The sequence below is a fragment of the Sciurus carolinensis genome, chromosome 17, assembly GCF_902686445.1.
Source record: "Sciurus carolinensis chromosome 17, mSciCar1.2, whole genome shotgun sequence".
Classification (NCBI taxonomy): domain Eukaryota; kingdom Metazoa; phylum Chordata; class Mammalia; order Rodentia; family Sciuridae; genus Sciurus; species Sciurus carolinensis.
This window is the reverse complement of record NC_062229.1, coordinates 39817457-39836412: the sequence shown is the minus strand read 5'-3', so window position 1 is coordinate 39836412 and position 18956 is coordinate 39817457. Positions and strand designations below refer to the sequence as shown.

The window sequence follows — 18956 nt, the reverse complement described above, 5'->3', positions numbered from 1 at the left end:
CATCATTTTCTGTTTCTATGAGTAAACATTCATTTTTTGCAGTGTGAATATAAATAAGATCATTCCGTATTTGTCTTTCTATGCCTGGATTATTTCACTTAGCATGTCCTCCAGGTTTATTCATGGATAAATAATCCTTTATAGCAGTGTGTCCTTCTTTTTTATGGTTGAACAGTGTTGTATTTCCAAATATGCTACATTTTAAATACCCATTCATCTATCCATGGGCACTTAGGTTGATTCTGTATCTTGGCTATTGTGGATAACACTGCATGAACATGAACATGCAGATACCTCTTCTACATTTTAATTTCACATCTTTTGGCTGTATACCCAGCAGTAGGATTGCTGGATCACATGATAGTTCTATTTTTTTTTTTTTTTTTGAGGAATCTCCTTACAGTTTTCCATAATGGCTATACTAATTTGCTATCCCTCTAACGATATACAAAAACTCCCCTTTCTCCACATCCTCACCAATACTTATCTTTCATTTTTTGGATAATAGCCATTCTAACAGATATGAGGTGATATTTCATTGTGGTTTTATTTGTATTACCCTGATTATTAGTAAGATTTTTTTTCCATATACTTTATGGTCATTTGTATATCTTCTTTTTTTTTCCATCAGGAAAACAGGGTCAAAGTATGTTGCTTTGGGGAGATGACTGGGTTAGTCAGTTTTCCATTGCAGTGACCAAAATACCCAACGAGGACAATTTGGAGGAGGTAAAGTTAATTTTGACTCACATTTTCAGAGGTTTAGTCCATGTTTGGCTGACTCCATTGCTCTGGGTCCAAGTTGAGGTTGAACATCATGGTGGAAAGGTATGTTGGAAGAACACTTCTTGCAAGGGGAGACAGAGAGAGAGAGAGAGAGAGAGAGATGTGTGGAGGGAAGGGGTCACGGGGAAAATGCCCCTTGTCAGGGCATGTGCTTAGTCCCCCAGTATCCCCACCTGTGCTTACTTTGGGGGCACATCTCATATCCAAGCCATAACAATGCCAAAGTTAGGTTAGCAGGCCTATTGCCAGGTGATTTGGGATTCAAGGAAGAGTTTTAGTCCTTATAAAGAACTAAAGAGTTTTATGGGCTGAATTTTGTCCTCCTGAATTCATATGTGGTGTCTTAACCCCTAGTACCTCAGAATGTGACCGCATTTGAAGGTAGGATCTTTAAAGGGGTCATTTTAAATTAGAAAAAGTCATTATGGTGGTCATAAAAGTGGACCCTTTTGATTGGTGTCCTCACAAGAAGAGATTAGGACATGCAGACACACACAGAGAGAAGATAATGTGAAGACAAAGGGAGAATACAACTTTTGATAAGCCACTAAGAAAGACCTCAGAAAAAAACCAACCCTGCTGACACCTCAACTTTAGATTTCTAGTCTTTAATCATGAGAAAATAAATTCCCATTGTTTAAGGTACCCAGACAGTAGCACTTTGTTATGGCACACCTAGCAAATTATACAACTTTCTCTAAAACAAGGGTCAACCTGGGTCTCAGTCTATTCAAATCAGAGAGGGCCCAGGCCATCGGGACCAAGTGTTAAGTCATATAGCTCAGAAAGCAGGCAGAACCACCAGGAATACTTGGTTAATGATCTTCTAGCCAAAAAAAAAAAAAAAAGTTATAAACTTCATCCACTGTAGGGATGGGTCTTCTAATATTCTTTCAAATTTGATTCTCAATGACTCAAAGATGGGGCAGAATAGAGCTATAGGTGAGAAGTCTTTAATTCTGACGCTGAGCAGAGTCGGATGCAAGCAAGGGTTGACTAACCATCTCAACAAGCTAACTAACTGCATATTAACATATAAGAATACTAGATCCAGTCAGAATTGATAAAGAAGATATTCGTTTCTATTTGCACATTCCTTGGGTATTAGACTAGAAGACGTGTGTGTGTGTGTGTGTGTGTGTGTGTGTGTGTATTTTGAATACCCAATCTACACAATGAATACTTCAGTTCTTTTCCTTCACATGCAGTACCATGATTCAACCCCTTTCATTGCTTCTATGGGTTACTGTAACTTTCTTCTGTTTTTTTCTGTCTTAGAATTGCTCCCTAGCCTCCAGAAGTGAAGAGTAAGGGCAGATCATTTTTGGTGTGAAAAGGCACATTTTCATGATTTTCTCATTTGTATGTATATATTTACCAATGAAAGAAATCACCTAGAAATTGTCTTGAGTCCCTGTCCTAGTCTCTTAAGTCCCATTCTTTTTTTTTTTTTTTTTTTTTGTGCAGTTACTCTCACATTCATCCTTTCCTTTTCCATTTCTACAAATCCTAGTTCAGGCTTTTTTCAGATCCTCCTGAAGTAGGAAATAGTCTCACTTTTCTGCTTACTTTTAATCTCTCTCCTCACTACCTAAATTCATCCTACATAAACATTTTATATCTCTATAGAATTTTGACCATAGTGTTATTTTTCTATTTCTTAATCTTTAATAGCTCTTGACTGCCTTTAGCAACAAGTTCCAACACTCCTGAGCCTAATGTTTAAGAATCTGGTCTCTTCTAGCATAACCTTCTTTACCTGCTTTAGCTTTCCAAATCTTCAAATGAATTGAAGTAGTTTTAGGTATTGCCTTCTACAAGACTGCCACCCAGTCCTCTGCCTGCCAACCTTGTGCTTCTGCTGGTAGGTTTCATTTCTTAGCCTTCACCTCTTCCATGTTCCACCTGTCTTTAAGGTCAACTCAAAACCCAGATGCATTTGCTCAGTTTTCCTCCCCAGTATGACATGCCTTCTTCTCTGCCTTCCCATGATACCCATCTTTCATGGCCAAGCATAATTTTAACTTAACTTTCAAATCTTTCCTAACCGCCCTGGCCTTCAATCCTTCCTGAAAGGCTATTGTAGGGCCATTAGTTGACAAACATTGTCTGAGCCCTAGGGATCATAGCTAGATAATGTACGGTTCCTAATGTCCAAAATGCTATACTCTCCTCTCTAGACTCCTATTGCAGTTCTACTCAAAGAATTGTTTACCAATAATGGATGTCTTTGGAAATTTCTTTTGTTTTGAATTGCCAATCATATTTCTAGAATTTACCTTTCAAAAAATGATGTGTCTCCCCTAGATTGTAAAGATTCTGTCCCCCACCCAAAGTATCTAGTTTTTATATGAGAACAGAGAGGTATTTATGTACTAGGCATTGAGGTGCTATTTTTGCTAGTGTTCCTTGTGGTGTGATATGTCTAGCAGTCAGTTTTATGAGGCACACAAACCCCATGATTTTACAGGTATCATTACCTAGGATAAGGTTAAAGTAGACAATAGTTATTTAGGTTTTTTGAAAAGTGAATTAATTTAAATAAAAAAGTTAAGTAATACTGTTTCATATTATAGTTTTGACAAAAACCAAGACTTGGTTCTTCAAGTGTGCTATATAAGAATGAACTTGCAAAGTAGAAACTAAAGCCCAGAAAAACACTGGATCTTACTCAAGTTACAAATCTTATAAGTTAGGCTACAGGATTCAAGAGACGGTACCAGGTTTCTCTAACTGAAATTTTCTAAATTTACTCCCTTTACCATGATACTCTTTTTTATAGAGAAAGATTTAGTTTAACTACTTGAATGTGTCTGACCTGCGTTTTTATACTGCTTCTCATCTCCTTCGTAAGATTCCCTTTTGCTCTTTGAATTAAACCCTTCGCTACCAGAAAAATGAAAGGGGCACTAGAGTGAATTTTGTGGGTCTCTAAGCACATTTATAAAACATACAAGGAAAAGGACTCGATTTCCTGCCTGGCTGAGTGAAACATTAATTCTTCACGTTGGCACCTCAACTTGCAGCTGTAATCAGGGCCGTTATGCCCAAATAGGCCCTTAAACGGAAGACCTGCTGAGCAGAGACCCACTTTCCCAGTCCCACTCAACTGCGTTGTCTTTTCTGCCAACTGACCAGGCGGAAGCAGCAGCAGGGAAGGAGGGACTGCAGGTAGGTGGGGAGGGGATCATTTTGAAAGCCCTAAATCCCTTGCAGGGAAGAAGCAGCTGCTCCTTGTTTTTCTAAACATCTGTCCCATCTGTGCCTGCCTTTACCTCACTCTTTGGTGGCTTGAGAAGGTTGAACGTGTATTTGACGAGGAATCACTTCTAAAAGCTGGCTGGTGAGTCAAATAGACCCACGTGTCATCCAGAAAGTTTCTTCTGTTGAGAGGAGGGCAGTTGGGGCGCTTCAGGAGGATGGCTGCTTATTTTTTTTCTCACAGCTTTGAAGGACAGAGTCGGTATTTGTAACATCACCCAAACAGGACTCTATGCCCTGGGGTTATTATTTCACAAAAGTTACTTCTAGAGTTGTTTTTACTTAATCTCCATGAGAGATACAGGCCCCTGCACACTATCACTTCAGTGGTAGGACAGGCTGCGCACACCGTGCGTGAGCTGTCAAACCCATAGCCTGTACTTGATTTCCTTGCCAAACCTGTGCTCCTGAGAATAAAGGCCTTATTTTATTCAGTTATTCTTCTTTAGTGCTCAGAACCAGGGCTGGGACCTGGCGTGCATAAAATGGAGATTTATGAGTGAATGAGAAAGAAAAATAAAGGACGGATGTTTCATTTGGTTCTCTGAAGGAGGGTATGGGAAGGGGACTCGGACTTTGACCCAGCAGCGGAGGGAGAAACAGTGCCCAAGCGCCAGTTACCGCGGATGCAGAACCGCAACGCAGCGCTCTGTTTCCCCAAGCCTGGCGGCGAAGCCACGCCCGCTTCCCGGCTCTTTCCCTCTGGGCGCTCAGTCCGCTCCTGGGATAGGATTCGGGGCGGGGCCCGCGGGGCGCAGGCGCAATGCGCGGCGGAAGTAGGAACCCGGACAGTGTGAGGGACAGGAGCTTGCCGGGCTTCCCGAAGGGCGTTGCGCTCCTCCTCCTGCCGCGGGAAACTGCGGCGGCGCACGTGCATCCGAGCCCAGGCTCCTCCCCTCCCTGCCCCTGCCCAGAGCCTCCGAGCGGCTGCCTTCTCCGCCCGCCGTGATGGCGCTCGACCCCGCAGGTACGGGGGCGACCAGCGTGGTTTGCAGAGGGCCTGGGCTCTGGTCTCGCGCCTCGGGCCTGCGGGCGGGGCGCGGCCTGGGAAAGGTGCTGAGCTGAGGTTGCACCGCTTCCGCGCACATCCCCTCACGCTTGGCCGGCTGCTATAGGGTTTCCTGCCGGCTCTGGCTTCTTCCCTTGGTTGTAGGTCATTCTCAAGTGTTAGGTGAGGGGCGTTGCGTATGCTATCTAAACTCTCGTCCTTTTGCGGCCTGCGAATATCTTGCAGAGAGGGGTTGTTTGCTCATTGCCGTCCCCCCCCCCTTTTTTTTTTTTTTGCTTCTTTGGGGCACTGGTTCCTTTAAACAGTGTGTCTTGCAGACACTTGCCACAGGAAGAAAAAATTCATTTTTGCCCCAGAGCATGCTTTTTTACATTTCTTTTTGGTAGTTCATGGACCCCAAGTTCATCCTTGAAGTCCAACTTAACAGTTCATACGCTACCTCCTTATGGTCAGAGGCAGACTCTTTGGAAAGGTTCTCCAAAGTCTTGAGTGCTACTTCAATTTTCGTGGTTCCTCCCACTTGAATTATTGTAGTGTTCAGTTTCTCTCTCACCCATTGTACTTTTCTTTAGGCTGTTCATGTAAGGGTGTAGCTGAAGAACTTATTGTCATTCCTTTCATTTTAGAGAGAAAAACTCAAAGCATTGAGAGGTGGGATGGTTGCAAACCTTTGGAGATTCTTTCGAGACCTCTCAAGGAGAATGAAAACCATGTGCAGGGCACAAATAATAAATTCGTTGAATATTTGATTATCAAACTAAGTAGTCTCAGTTATCCAAAAGTAGTATATGGTATGGTGGGTTCTTTTATCTCCATTTTACAGATTAGGAAACAAGTTCAGAGAGGTTAGGTTACTAGTCCAAGCAGATAGTGGTAAGATCCGGAAGTACTCTTTGATTGAGGCAGGCATAAAGGAATTCTTGAACACACATAATGATCTTACTGGGTTTGGGCTAGATGACATTGGTCTAAGATGTACCTAAAATAGATAGAGCTGCTTTGATGGACCCAAGAACCATTGCACATGTTTTTCTTTTTCTCTAGAATTTTCTCTTTCTTCCTCATCCCCAGATCTAATTCTGGTTCATTTTTTGCGCTTCACTTTAAAGTCAGTTTCACAGGAGGCTTTTGCTAATTGGCAACCCTCCCCAGTCTTTCAAAAAAATATGTGTTTTCTAATATTTGGAATTATTTAAAACCCACCAAAAATTTACATAAACTGTATGTGGTCTTTGCTTCATTCTAGATTTAAAGTTTTCCCTTGGGAAATAAAATGAAACAAATACAGATACTACATGTAACAAAATAATTTGAGAAATAAAGACAAAACGTGATTTGGAGAATGAGAAGATTCTACTTGTGTAGTAAACAGTACATATTTTTCATGCGATGTCACCAGTTTAAACTTATTAGGGACTAGATGACTAGAAAGAGGAGACCTAGACGGTAGGAGATTGCCAGTGAAGGAGTCAATGCACTATGTGGACTCAGCTCCAAATTTGGCTTTTTTTTTTTTTTTTTTCTTCCAGATTTGGTCATTAACTGATTCTAAACTGTATGGTAAGAGGTTTGAGGATGAGAGGTAGGGAGAGTAAGGTACATTAAATATTTGTTAATGTTTCTCCAAGGGTTAAATTTTATGACTGAATACTTTGATCTCTGTGGGTTCTTAACTCTGCAGAGTGGATTCACTACAGATAAGAATGTATCTTATTCATTGAGTGAATTGGTATTCTTATTTTTGCATAAGGGTGTTAATAGCACATGGGTAGAAATTTCTTGTTTGCAGATGTCAAAAAGATGAGAAATATTAACTAGTACTTGATTAGGTAACAACATTGTGTTCAAATAAGAACATTGTCTAAATTAACTTCTGTGTGAGCCCCCTATTTTTCACATTTTAAAGTAAGGAGATTGATGGGCAAGATTTTTGAGAATTTCTGGCATTGTGTTTTTGCTAAATAACTATGACTGGGAGATTTTTTTTAAAGATTTAAGGGTATGTTAATTATCTAAGCAAGATAATTAATAAGCAAGAGTGTTTCAGATGTTTATTCTGCAGACTAAGGAAGCTTACTTATTACTCATTATTGTATCTACAATTCCTGGCTTGGTATTTGAAACATAATAGGTGCCTAGTAAGTGTTTATTGGTAGAATAAATATCTGAGACTATCAAATATTGAAATTCTCTTAAATACACATGTTATTTGTTAAACAGTTAAATGGTTTTATTGCACATTTACCATATGTTAGAAGCTAGAGGGGGCTTGTTCTAACTCTTCTGGAGACTAGGAAGTCAATTAACAAGGTGACTCCTGATTTGGTTACTGTAATGACTCCTAGATTGAAGATGGCTGACTTTTTTCTATATCCTCATGCAGGGTTGTGGGGGTTTCTCCACCTTTTTATAAACCTACCAGTCCTCTTGGATTAGGGCCCCACCCTCATGACCTCATTTAGTCATAACCTGTAATATCACATTATCCTTTATATAGGACACATATAAAAGTTTAGGTTGAGCAATTTAAGAGTCCTATACAATTTTATAGGTGTCTCATATATAGGAATGCTGGGACAATGGGCTAATTACTTCCTTAAAGCACTATTTAAAATACAGTTCCATGAGGGCCATTGCTTCAACATCTGAACTTTGAGGAGTTGTGGGGGAAAATAATTCAGTCAAGAGCAGTTACTTATCTAGCAGGAGAAAAAGATTGTATAGATAGTGTGATTAGAGAGCAATAGAATTGGTGCAGGTGAAATCGTATGGTTAGAAAAAGGAGAAATTGCTTTGGGTGTTGTAGTCAAGAAGTTCTTCAAGATGGAGAAGTATTGAGTTGGATTTTAAATAGGTAAACTTTGATAATGAAAAATAAGAGAGAAGATGGAAAATAAAGACAGAAGATTGAACTGGAGTTTGGTTTTATAAGTTATTTGCTGGGTAATGGTAATGAGATTGCTTTGAGCTCATTTCTTCATATCTGCTTCTAAATGAAATGATATTTGTAAATATTTCTTCTACACTTTCTTCCTTCTGCAAATGTTTTCTGTGCTCCTGCATAAATATAAGCTGATGTGTCAGGTAAGTAGGACAATTAATGGGATGGCAAAATGCAGGTTCAAGTTGTAGAAAATTTAATTTGAAATTGAGATGCTGGTAGGAGTTGGAAATTACTACTAGTACAGTTAAAAATGGAGGTGAGTACTGAGAACTCTACAGGAACACCATCTTTGAAGGTAGAACCTTGTGGGATCATCTCAAGAGGAGTAAGTGCAGTTAATTTCCTTGGTAGCCTCTATATTTTTTCTAGTATTGCCATTGTTCAGGGTATTTTTAAGATTGCTTTAAAATGTGCCTTCAACCTCTACAATACATTAATTTATAATATCTTCATTTTGGCAAATCTTGTTCTGAAAGTGAATTTAAATTTCAGCCAAAGTTTAACCAGAGATAATCTGATGGATGTGATAGGTGATCATCTTGGGAAATGCTATTTCTGCTCTCCACAAAAAAAAAAAAAAAAAAAAGAGAGAAAGAAAAAAGAAAAGAAAAAACCATATAATGTATCTGATCTGGTTTTCATGTTTGAGTGAATTGACCCTGAAGATCAATTAAGAAAGGTGATTTGATTTGAACAATTTTGAATTATGTGAAAAAATATGTGAACTATAAAAAGTTCCCCCACCTCATTATCAAGGTAGTACATGTTATGAAATATTGTAAGATAAGAACCAGTGGAGACAAGGAGAATGATGGCATTGGAGAACATTCATAGAATTGAAAATGTTCTACTATCTTCTAGATGTATATGACAGAAAAAAACAAGTCAGGTAATACATTGCTAAGTAGGCCACAAGCAAACTGTCTTGTATTCTTTTATCAAATGTCTACTTCTGTTCCCTCTAACACTGCTGTTTTATTTTATTAGTTATCAATGGGAAATTGTACTTTTTGGAAAATAGTTTCAAAGTTTTGCCAAATAAAGTAAATGAAACTTGTGAATTCATTTAAGAAATTGCTACATTGTAGTTTATTGCAGATTTCTAAATTTGACATGTCATATTGCATAAGTTGACTTCCTGCTTTGATATACTTTGAGATTTGTTGAGTGAAAGGGGGAGTTTTCACACCTAGCAGTTGGTACAATCTGAAGTTCAAGAAATTGGTATTGGGAAATGAGCATCTTGTGTGAAGGAGGTGGTTATTAATAGTGAAAACTGATAAAGAAGTTCAGGTGAAATATATCATTCTGGGATATAGGTAGTATATGACTCAGAAACTAAGCAGAAATAAGCACATCTACCTTGTTGATGTAGTTTCTATATTTTGTAAGAGTTTGAGAATAAAAGATTAGATGGTGCTGATTGACCTAATATTTGATATTCTTCTCTTCAAAGAGAAGGTGATTTTCAGCCAATTGATAAATTGCTTTTCTTGCTTTTCTTTTCTTTCTTTTTCTACTTTTTAAAACTAGTTTTCCCCCTATGGTAGAGATCAGAATTCATTTGTCTACTTTCTGATCAAAAAATGAGAACTGTGAAATTTTGAATTTCGTTTGTTCCAAATGATGTTTCTGAAATACACAGTTGTATTGTCTAAGAGTTATTTCCATGCTTTGACATAACTGCAGAAACTCACTTAACCTAATTTGCCAAAATCCCCTTAAAAAAGCCCCATGGATATGGTGGTGTCATGGAAGATTTGAGACCTGCGTTATATGACTTAATATTGCCTTTCATCAGAAACTTGGATTATTTCACCTCTTTGAGCCTCCACTTCTTTATCTGCACAGTTTGATTAAAATCCTTACCTGGGAGCATTGTTAGGAAGACTATATAGCTTTCATTGTCCTTGTCTCCATTTGTTTTGTCAGTTACAAATGGCTGAAGATAAGTCTGTATAAGAACTGTCTTAATTTTCCTAATTTAAGACCTCTCTTCTATTCCTTTCCTCATGTTACACTTTTATTACTGCAAGAAAGTGTGAGCAAGCTGGTAAGAATATGAAAATCTTGTTATGAGCATCTGTAGGGAGGGAACTGGAGTTTGCCTAGTTTCTGGTGTGAAGCACTTAGTGTTACGGTTTGCATATAAGGTGTTCCTCAGAAGTTCATGTGTGAGGCAATGCAGGAATATTTAGAGGGAATGATTAGATTATGACAGCTGTAACTTAATCAGTGAGTTAATCCATTTGATGCCTTAATAATTTTTTTTTTATTGTAAACAAATGGGATACATGTTGTTTCTCTGTACGTAGAGTAAAGGCATACCATTTGTGTAATCATAAATTTACATAGGGTAATGTTGGTTGATTCATTCTGTTATTTTTTCCCTTCCCCCACCCCTCCCATCCCTCTTTTCCCTCTGTACAGTCCTTCCTTCCCCCATTCTTGCCCCCCTCTCTAACCCTAACTCTAACCCTAAAACTAACCCCTCCCATGCCCCATTATGTATCATCATCCACTTATCAGCGAGATCATTCTTCCTTTGGTTTTTGAATGGATTAATGGGTGGTGACCATAGACAGGTAGCGCATAGCCGGAGGAATTAGGTCATTGGGGGTGTGCTGCAGTGATTATATTATCTCTGACTTCTTGCACTGAAGCTGTCTCTGCTTCCTGACTGTCAGGAATAAGTAACTTCTCAGGAGCTATGCTCCTCAGCCGTGATGTTTGGCCTCATTTCAGGCCCAGGACTGTGGAGTTTGCCTACCATGGACTGAATCTCTGAAACCTGAGCCTAAACTTTTCTTTCTCTAACTTGTTCTTATCAGGTATTTTAGTCACAGGGATGAAAAGCTGACTAATGTATTTAGGAAGTAACAATTGAGAACTGATCTTAATGTTCCATACATGATACCTTCTCTTTGATGCTCTTGTTAGCTAGTAAAGAAGAGGGACCTAAAGATTGAAACTGCTAATGAAAAAACTTGCATATTTATTACAAACATTTGTCTTGTTTTTTCCTCTAGAATAAAAAGTAGCATGGAAATGTCTTCAGGAACAAATAGGAGTAACTAGGAAGTTCTTTTTAAAAAATTGGCATTAAGAGCCGGTTAATCTCAGTGGCTCCGGAGGCTGAGGCAGGAATATCTCAAGTTCAAACCAAGCCTCCACATGTTAGCAAGGCCCTAAGCAACTCACCAAGACCCTGTTTCTAAATAAAATATGAAACAGGGCTAGGGATGTGGCTCAGTTGTTAAGTGTCCTTGGGTCCAATGCACTGTACACGCACCCCCCCCACCAATGAGGCATTAATTTAAATAAGAACTGAGTTAAATCAAAACATTCCTATGAAAGATGCTGTAATACTCTGATTTGCTTCACTGTTATCTTTGTAGATTCATTGCAAGTACTGTTATCAGTAGCCTTATAATCTGGTGCTGCCATATTGCAAGAATACATGAACCCCAAAGCAAAATTTGAGCTAACAAATTCAGCCACTGAAAAAGGTGAAAATTGACTTTCAGGTGATGATAGAATGTTGAGAAGTTAGAGCTTTGGAAATTTTCCGTGGTGGTGTTGCCCTGCTTCTTTATAAATTCATGTGTCTATATAGAAGCAAACTTTCAAAATTTGATTTTTTCCCTGGCTCTTTTACAAATGTATAATACATGTGCACAGCATTGACATTAAGGGAGTCAGATTGTAATTTTTTGTTTTATGAAAAGTTCCATATCTATAATACTTGCAGTGTTGATGATAACTTTGAAATATGTATAAAATTATAATTAATTAATAGTTAATGTTTAATGACTGGTGTGCTACCAAATGTGAAAATCTTTAGAATTTATAAATTATTAGAAGTGTTATTTTTGATGCAACACCGAGAGTTTGGGAAACTGAAATTGTTATTCATGCAATTCTGCAATTATTTATTTGCCTTAGGAGGTTTTAGAAGAATGATCAGAAGGAATTTTTGTAAGCAGTTTAAAGAACATGTTTGATAGGAATATTATAAATTAAAATTCATAACGAAGATAAATTTTTATTATAATTTATTTATGGAAAAAATGGTTCAATAGTACAAAGCTAAATCTGTATCCAGGAAACTAATAAAAAAATGCTTTAGACATGTAAGACCATTGCAAGACTTATAGAACAAAGAGATTCTTTAGGTACATTATACATAAGTGATATCAATTAAAATATGTAGGTGAAAGAGGTAAAATTTTGAAATTGATTTTCTAAACTTGATCAGTACATTATAATATTTATTGGAATCTGTTCAGTAGTTACACTGTTAATTATTGATGTCTGATTATGATTTATGCTGTAAACAAGGTGAAATGGAATGTGTGGAGATAGTCCTCGTTTTATTTCCTCCTTAAGTACATATTAGCTTTCCACTAAGCAAGATGACTTGCAAGCATTTCAAATTCAACATCTCCACAATAGTCCCTGGTCTTTTGTATTTTTTATCTCAATGACTGGTCCCATCATTTCACTTGAAACTAGAAAACAGGGTGCCCTCCTTGAATCATCCCTTTTCCTTAGTTCCTTCAGGCCCTGCCACTCTAGTGGGGTCTCCCTGAATCTGTCATTTTCTCTCCATTTATATTTTCAGTTTGTTCTATAAGCTTAGTTTTCTTTTTCTAATTTTATGGCATTTCCCTGCAAAATAAAGGGAAAGGAGAAAGCACAAATAAAGAGTATAGCACAGATTTCAGCAAACTCACTTGTGGGCCAAATCTGATAAGGCTTGCAGAAGCTGGGAATGGTAGTAACCTTTCTAAAGGGTTGTTTGAAAACACGCATACACAAACAAACTCGAAAACACACAGATGGTATGTAGCTTGCAAACTTAAAATATTTATATTCTGGTTCTTAAGGGAAGAAATTTGTCCTATCATAGCAAAAATTGTGATACAACTAGAAGCGTGATAAAGAGAAAAACGTGAACACCTTCATATAGTTATTTTGAAATTTTAGGTGAGATAGTGTCCTTGAGATATTTAAACTTACTGAAACTACAAGTGACCTAAGAATAAAAATCTTTTAGAAAATTGAATTAGTAGTTAAAATTCTCTTTGTGTCTGGCTGCCCTGTGTACATACACATACATACCCCCAAACCAAGGCCCTGATAAGAAAACAACAAGAAAAAGAAAGAAAAAAATCAGTAGATCTGTGTCTACACCTGCATGTCTATGTAAGTATCTGTATTTTAAGAGGTTTATTTCAAAAAAACTAGCTTAGGTGATTGTGGGTGTCAACTGGTCAAGTCTAGAATGTGGTGCAGGGCAGGCTGTCAGAAAAGGGCAGGCTTAGTACTCTCAGTCAAGAGCTGAAGCTGTAGTCATCTAGTAGACTTGTTCAGGAAAGCCTTGGTTCTGCTTTTAATCTTTTCCATTAATTGAATTAGGCACACCCAAATTATTTGGGGTAATTTCCTTTACATAAATCTGCAAGATACCTGCAGAGCAACACCTTGGATCAATGTTAAAATATGGGGTGTCTATAACCTGTAAAAGTTGATCTATAAAACTGACCATAACAGGTGATTTCTGCCAAATTTTGAAGGAACTGATGACAAACTTTATATAGGTTGAGTATCTCTAATCTGGAAATCCAGAATCCAAGATGTTCCAAAATCTGAAACTGCACAATTTAGGGATGCTTAACTGGTAAAGTCTATGCAAACATCCCCATATTCTAAATATGAAACACTTCTAGTCCTAGTCATTTCAGATAAGGATTATTCAACCTGTACAGAGTATTCCAGAGAATATTAGGGGGAGGGAAAGATTGCTAACGTCTTGTTTAAATAATGTAATTTCGATACTAAAACAATTCTAAGACAAAAGAAGAAAGTCATAAGCAATCTCAACATGAAAGTAACTGAAAAAAATTCTAAACAATTAGAGCATTCAAGATAAGCATCCTGTTAGATACTATTCACTATTTTTCTAAAGGACATAGCTATAGAATTAAAAGAGAAGGTACAAAACGGTTCCTAAGAGTGTCTACTTAGGTACTGGAAGAGAATCTTGTCAGATTACCAGAGTAATGACAGAGTAAGGTTGTGTGGGTTTTAAGGACAATATTAAAAGAAAAATTGAACCTATACACCAGCAATAAATAATTACAGCATATTATCTGTGAAACAACACCTTTACCAATAGAGATTTAATTAAAAAATGAGCAGTATCTTTAAGGATAAAATTGTAAGACTTTTTGTAATAATTATGTGTTAAAATATGTGTTAAACTATGTGTCTTTTTAAAAGCCAAGCTATTTTAAATTGAGATTATCAGCCAGTGAAATTTATAGACTTTAAGTGAGTTTTCATAAATGTATAATCAAGACATCTACAGAGAATACCCTTTTGCACTCCCATGGACAACCACTGTTCTTATTTTTATCACTGTAGGTTAATTTTGCATGTTCTTCAGTTTGTAGGTTATTGATAATACCATTCTTTTTTGTTGCTAAGTAATTTTTTACTACTATGACTAATGTTTCCATAAGTGCAAGTTGTGCAAGTTGTTTTCTGGACATAGTGAAGTTATCCAAGGAAGTTTACCATTTCATATTCTAATCAGTGATGTATGAAAGTTCTTCTTCACATTGTCTCTATTGTTCAATGTTGTCTGTGTTTTTAATTTTAATCATTCTTGCAGTTATAAAATAATATGGGTTTCATTTGCATTTTTGATGATTAATGATTTGGGGCACTTTTTTTTTTTTTTTTTTGAGCTACTGGGGATTGAACCCAGGGCCTTGTGCTTGCGAGGCAAACACTCTACCAACTGAGCTATATCCCCAGCCTGATTGTCCACTTTTTATTGGATGGTTTGTGTTTTTATTACTGATATGTAGGCATTCTTTATATATTTTGGATTCAAGTTCTTTCTGTATACATATGCTCTGAACTTTTCTCTTGGCCTCTGGTTTTGCCTTTTAATTTCCTTAACAGTATGTTTTGATGAACCGAAGATACTGTATTTGGTGAAGTCAAATTGATCACTTTTTTCCTCTTTGGTTCTTTGTATTCTCTTTAAAAAATCTTTGCTCCAAGGAATTAAATTTTGGTGGGGTTACAGGAGATTGAACTCAGGGGCACTCAACCACTGAGTCACATCCTCAGCCCTTTTTTGTATTTTATTTAGAGACAGGGTCTCACTGAGTTGCTTAGTGCCTCACTTTTGCTGAGACTGACTCTGAACTCGAGATCCTCCTGCCTCAGGCTCCAGTGTCACTGGGATTATAGGCATACACCACATGCTCAGTGACAAATTAATTTTTGTGAATACAGTGAAGCAGGAGATCAATGGGATCAGTCCAATTTTTTTTCATGTCCATATAGTTGTTCTGCCACCGTTTATTGAAAATACTTTGATTTTGTCATTGACTAGCCTTGGTGCATTGTCCAAATAAATTCATAGTATGTGGAAGTACTCTGGACTGTATTTTATATTACTTTATTTGGTTAATATAATCATGCCAGTACTACACCAACTTTTTGCTATAGCTTTGTAGTAAAACTTTGCAGGTTATCCAAATTTGTTCCTCTGTTTTGATGATGATTTGGTTGTTGTAGGTTCTTTGTTTTTGTATACATTTTTGACTTTATTATCATAACTTTATAATGATTTAATGCTTACAAGAAATTGCAAACTAGTACAGTTTCCATGCACCTTTACCCACCTTTTTCTGACATAACCATTGTACACATTTTCTTAATGAATGTGATGCTACTTTCAATGGGACAAAACTTGTTATTGGGTGGATACAAAAATTTTACTTTTTTAACATATAAAAGCACTATTAAATGCAGTATATAAATATTTAATATATTTTTCATGTCAATATTTTATGGGGGACATTAGGAATAAATGTTAACAAAAGGGAAAAAATGAAAAAAAATCCTTGGGGCACAATGCTATGATAAAGAAGAAATGCACGAATTGACATTGACATAATATGATTGACTCAGGTATATATCTTAGTTGAATATTTCCAGTTCTTACATGTACTTTTTTGGTATATAGTTATATCACACTTTATCCTATGTGAAAATTGAGTAAGATTTAAGTAACTATGACTATAGTCAGCGTAGAGCTGTTCCATTACCACTACGAAAGTTCCTCATGTTACCTTCTAATAGCTTCACCCTCACTAATCTGTTTTCCATTGCTATAATTTTGTTACTTCCAGAATTTTTATCAATGGAATTATATACTATGTAGCCTTTGAGAGTATTTTTTTTTTCATTCAGCATAAGGATCTTGAAGCCCATCCAAGTTGTTGTGGATTAAAAATTCATTTTGTTTTATTACTGAGTAATATTTTATTGTCTGGATGAACCATTGTTTATTCATTCACCTTTGAAGGAGTTGTATGTTATTTCTAGGTTTTGGCTGTTACAGATAAAGCTACAATGAAATTTTTATGCAGATTTTTGTTTTCATTTCTCTAGGATAAATCCCAGGGAGTGCATTTGTTGGGTTATAGTGTAAATCTTTGCAAAACTTTGTAAATAAGTGCATACTTTAGAGAGTGGCTGTACAATATTGTTCCCTTCAGCAATATATAAGAGGCCAATTTGTTCTGCATCCCTGTCAGTCCCTGGTATAATCATATTTTTAAATTTAATCTATTTTAATAGGTCTCAAGTAGCATCTGTCTATAGTGTTAATTTGGATTTCCCTAATGGCTAATGATATTGAGCATCTCTTCATATACTCATTTTCCATCTCCATATCTTCTTGGTATAGTGTCTGTTCAGATCATTTGCCCATTTCTAATTGGGTTGTTGAGTTTAAAGAAATCGTCATATATTCCAGATACAAGTCCTTTGTCAGATATGAGATTTGCAAATGGGCTTTCATAGAGGAAATGTCTATAACTTTGATGGAGTCAAATTGATTGATTTTTTTTCTTTTATGGATCATGTATTTGGTGTTATACAGAACTCTTTGCCTAACTCTTATGTCCTGAAGATTTTCTCATGATTTCTTCCATAAGTTTTTGTCCTTTGACTTTTTATTTTGAAGTATTGATAGCTTCACAGGAAGTTGTAAAAAAATAATACATAGTGTCTCTTGTAAGCTTAGCACATTTTCCTAGGAGTAACATATAATTGTAGCAAAATATCAAAACTTGGAAATTGAAGTTGGTATAATACTTCAATGAGATTATAGCCCTTTTTAGTTTTTACCAGATTTTATATGCACTACTATGTGTGTATGTAATCAATATAATACATTATATTAATAGGTTTTTTTTCCTTTTGCAAATTTGGGAATCTAACCCAGGGCTCGTGCATGCTAGGCAAGTGTTCTATTACTTAGTTACATTCCCAACCAGTTCTGTGCAGTATTGTTTCATGTTCCTGCTCTCACAGAGAAAGTGTTTTTTGTCTTGCTACCCACTATGATGTTAGTTGTGGGGTTTTTGCAGATACTCTTTTTTTTTTCCCTACTGGGAAGGAAATAAAAGGGAAAAAATAGAAGACGAAGACATCAGATTATCCCTGTTTGCAGATGATATGATCCTATGCTTAGAAGATCCAAAAAGCTCTGCGAAAAGACTATTAGAGTTAATACACAAATTCAGTAAAGTAGCAGGTTACAAAATCAGCATACAGAAATCAGTCATTTCCCTATATATCAGTAATGAAGCTGCTGAGGAAATCAGGGAAACAATCCCATTCATAAAAGCCTTCAAAAAACCAAACCAAAACAAACCTAGGAATAAATCTAACCAAGGAAGTGGTTAGATCCTCTACACAGTGGTGTTTTAGTCAGCCGTAAAGAAGAATGAAATTATGTCATTTGCAGGAAATGAACTTGAGAACCTTATGTTAAGTTAAATAATTCAGAAAGTCAAGGGTCATATGTTTTCTCTCATGTGGAAGGCAGATAGGAAAAGGAAAAGAAAGGGCCGGTGGTCATAAAAATTCCCTGGGAGGGACCCAGGGAAGGGAGATGGAGAGGGAAAGAGGAAGTACTGGGGAATGGCCAGATCATATTGTTATATCGTGTGCATGTACGAGTATGTAACAACAAGTCCCAATATTATATACAACTATAATGCACCAATAAAATATGACAAAAATTTTAAATTATATTTTTCTAATGTGCTTTATCTATTTCACATGTATGCACTCTGGATTGGTTCATCTTTATTTTAATTAAGTATTCTTTCATCATCTAGTCATAGATTTTATTTTATAAAGATTACATCCCATCCCTCATGCTCTTTTATAAGGTGGCCTTGACACAAAGAATATTACCTACCCCTGCCTCTACTTGAACATGGACTATCCTTAATTCTTGAAATCATATAATGTAGCAAGAATTGTGTTGCATGGCTTCCATGACAGTCAGAAAAGGCTGTATAGCTTTCACTTGATTGTCTTGAAATGCTTAATCTCCAGACAGTCCTTCTGAGATTATTCTTTCTCAGAACCCATTTGCCTTACTGTGAGAAGCCAAACCAAATGGAGAGGCCATGTTATGTTTTGGATATGAGGTGTCCCCCCAAAGCTCCTGAGTTAGTGCAAGAAAGTACAGTCATAAAGTAATTGGATTATGAGTTATAAGCTATATCAGTCCATCATAGTTTGAATGGACTGACTAGGTGGTAACTGTAGGCAGGTGGGATATGGCTAGAGAAGGTAGATCACCAGTGGTACGCCCTTCAAGGGTTCATCTTTCCTGTGGGACCCTTTTCCTTCCTCTCTCTGCTTCCTGACCCCACTATGAATTAATTGAGCAGCTTTCCTCTGCTGGGCCCTTCCACCATGATGTGCTTCCTTGCTTTGGGCTCAGAGCAATGGAGTTGGCTGTGTATTGAACCGTGATCCAAAATAAACTTTTCCTCCTTTATGTTGTTTTTCTCAGGCATTGTGGCCACAGCAGTGAAAAGCTGACTAATACAGGCCATGTGTAGG

The 18956-nt window shown here is 36.9% G+C and overlaps 1 protein-coding gene and 1 non-coding gene across 2 annotated transcripts in view; one reads left to right on the top strand and one right to left on the bottom strand.

The window, feature by feature from the left end:
* The first annotated feature begins 4824 nt into the window (after positions 1-4824).
* Positions 4825-18956, top strand: part of Cmc1 (C-X9-C motif containing 1) — a 71445-nt gene continuing 57313 nt past the window's right edge. The window contains exon 1 of the mRNA XM_047530644.1: positions 4825-5014. Coding sequence (XP_047386600.1) covers positions 4996-5014 — 19 coding nt within the window. The 5' untranslated portion in view covers positions 4825-4995. The remainder of the gene's footprint in view (positions 5015-18956) is intronic.
* On the bottom strand, positions 14751-14824 carry Trnaa-cgc (transfer RNA alanine (anticodon CGC)). Its single transcript has one exon. It is a non-coding gene; the product is annotated as a tRNA-Ala (tRNA).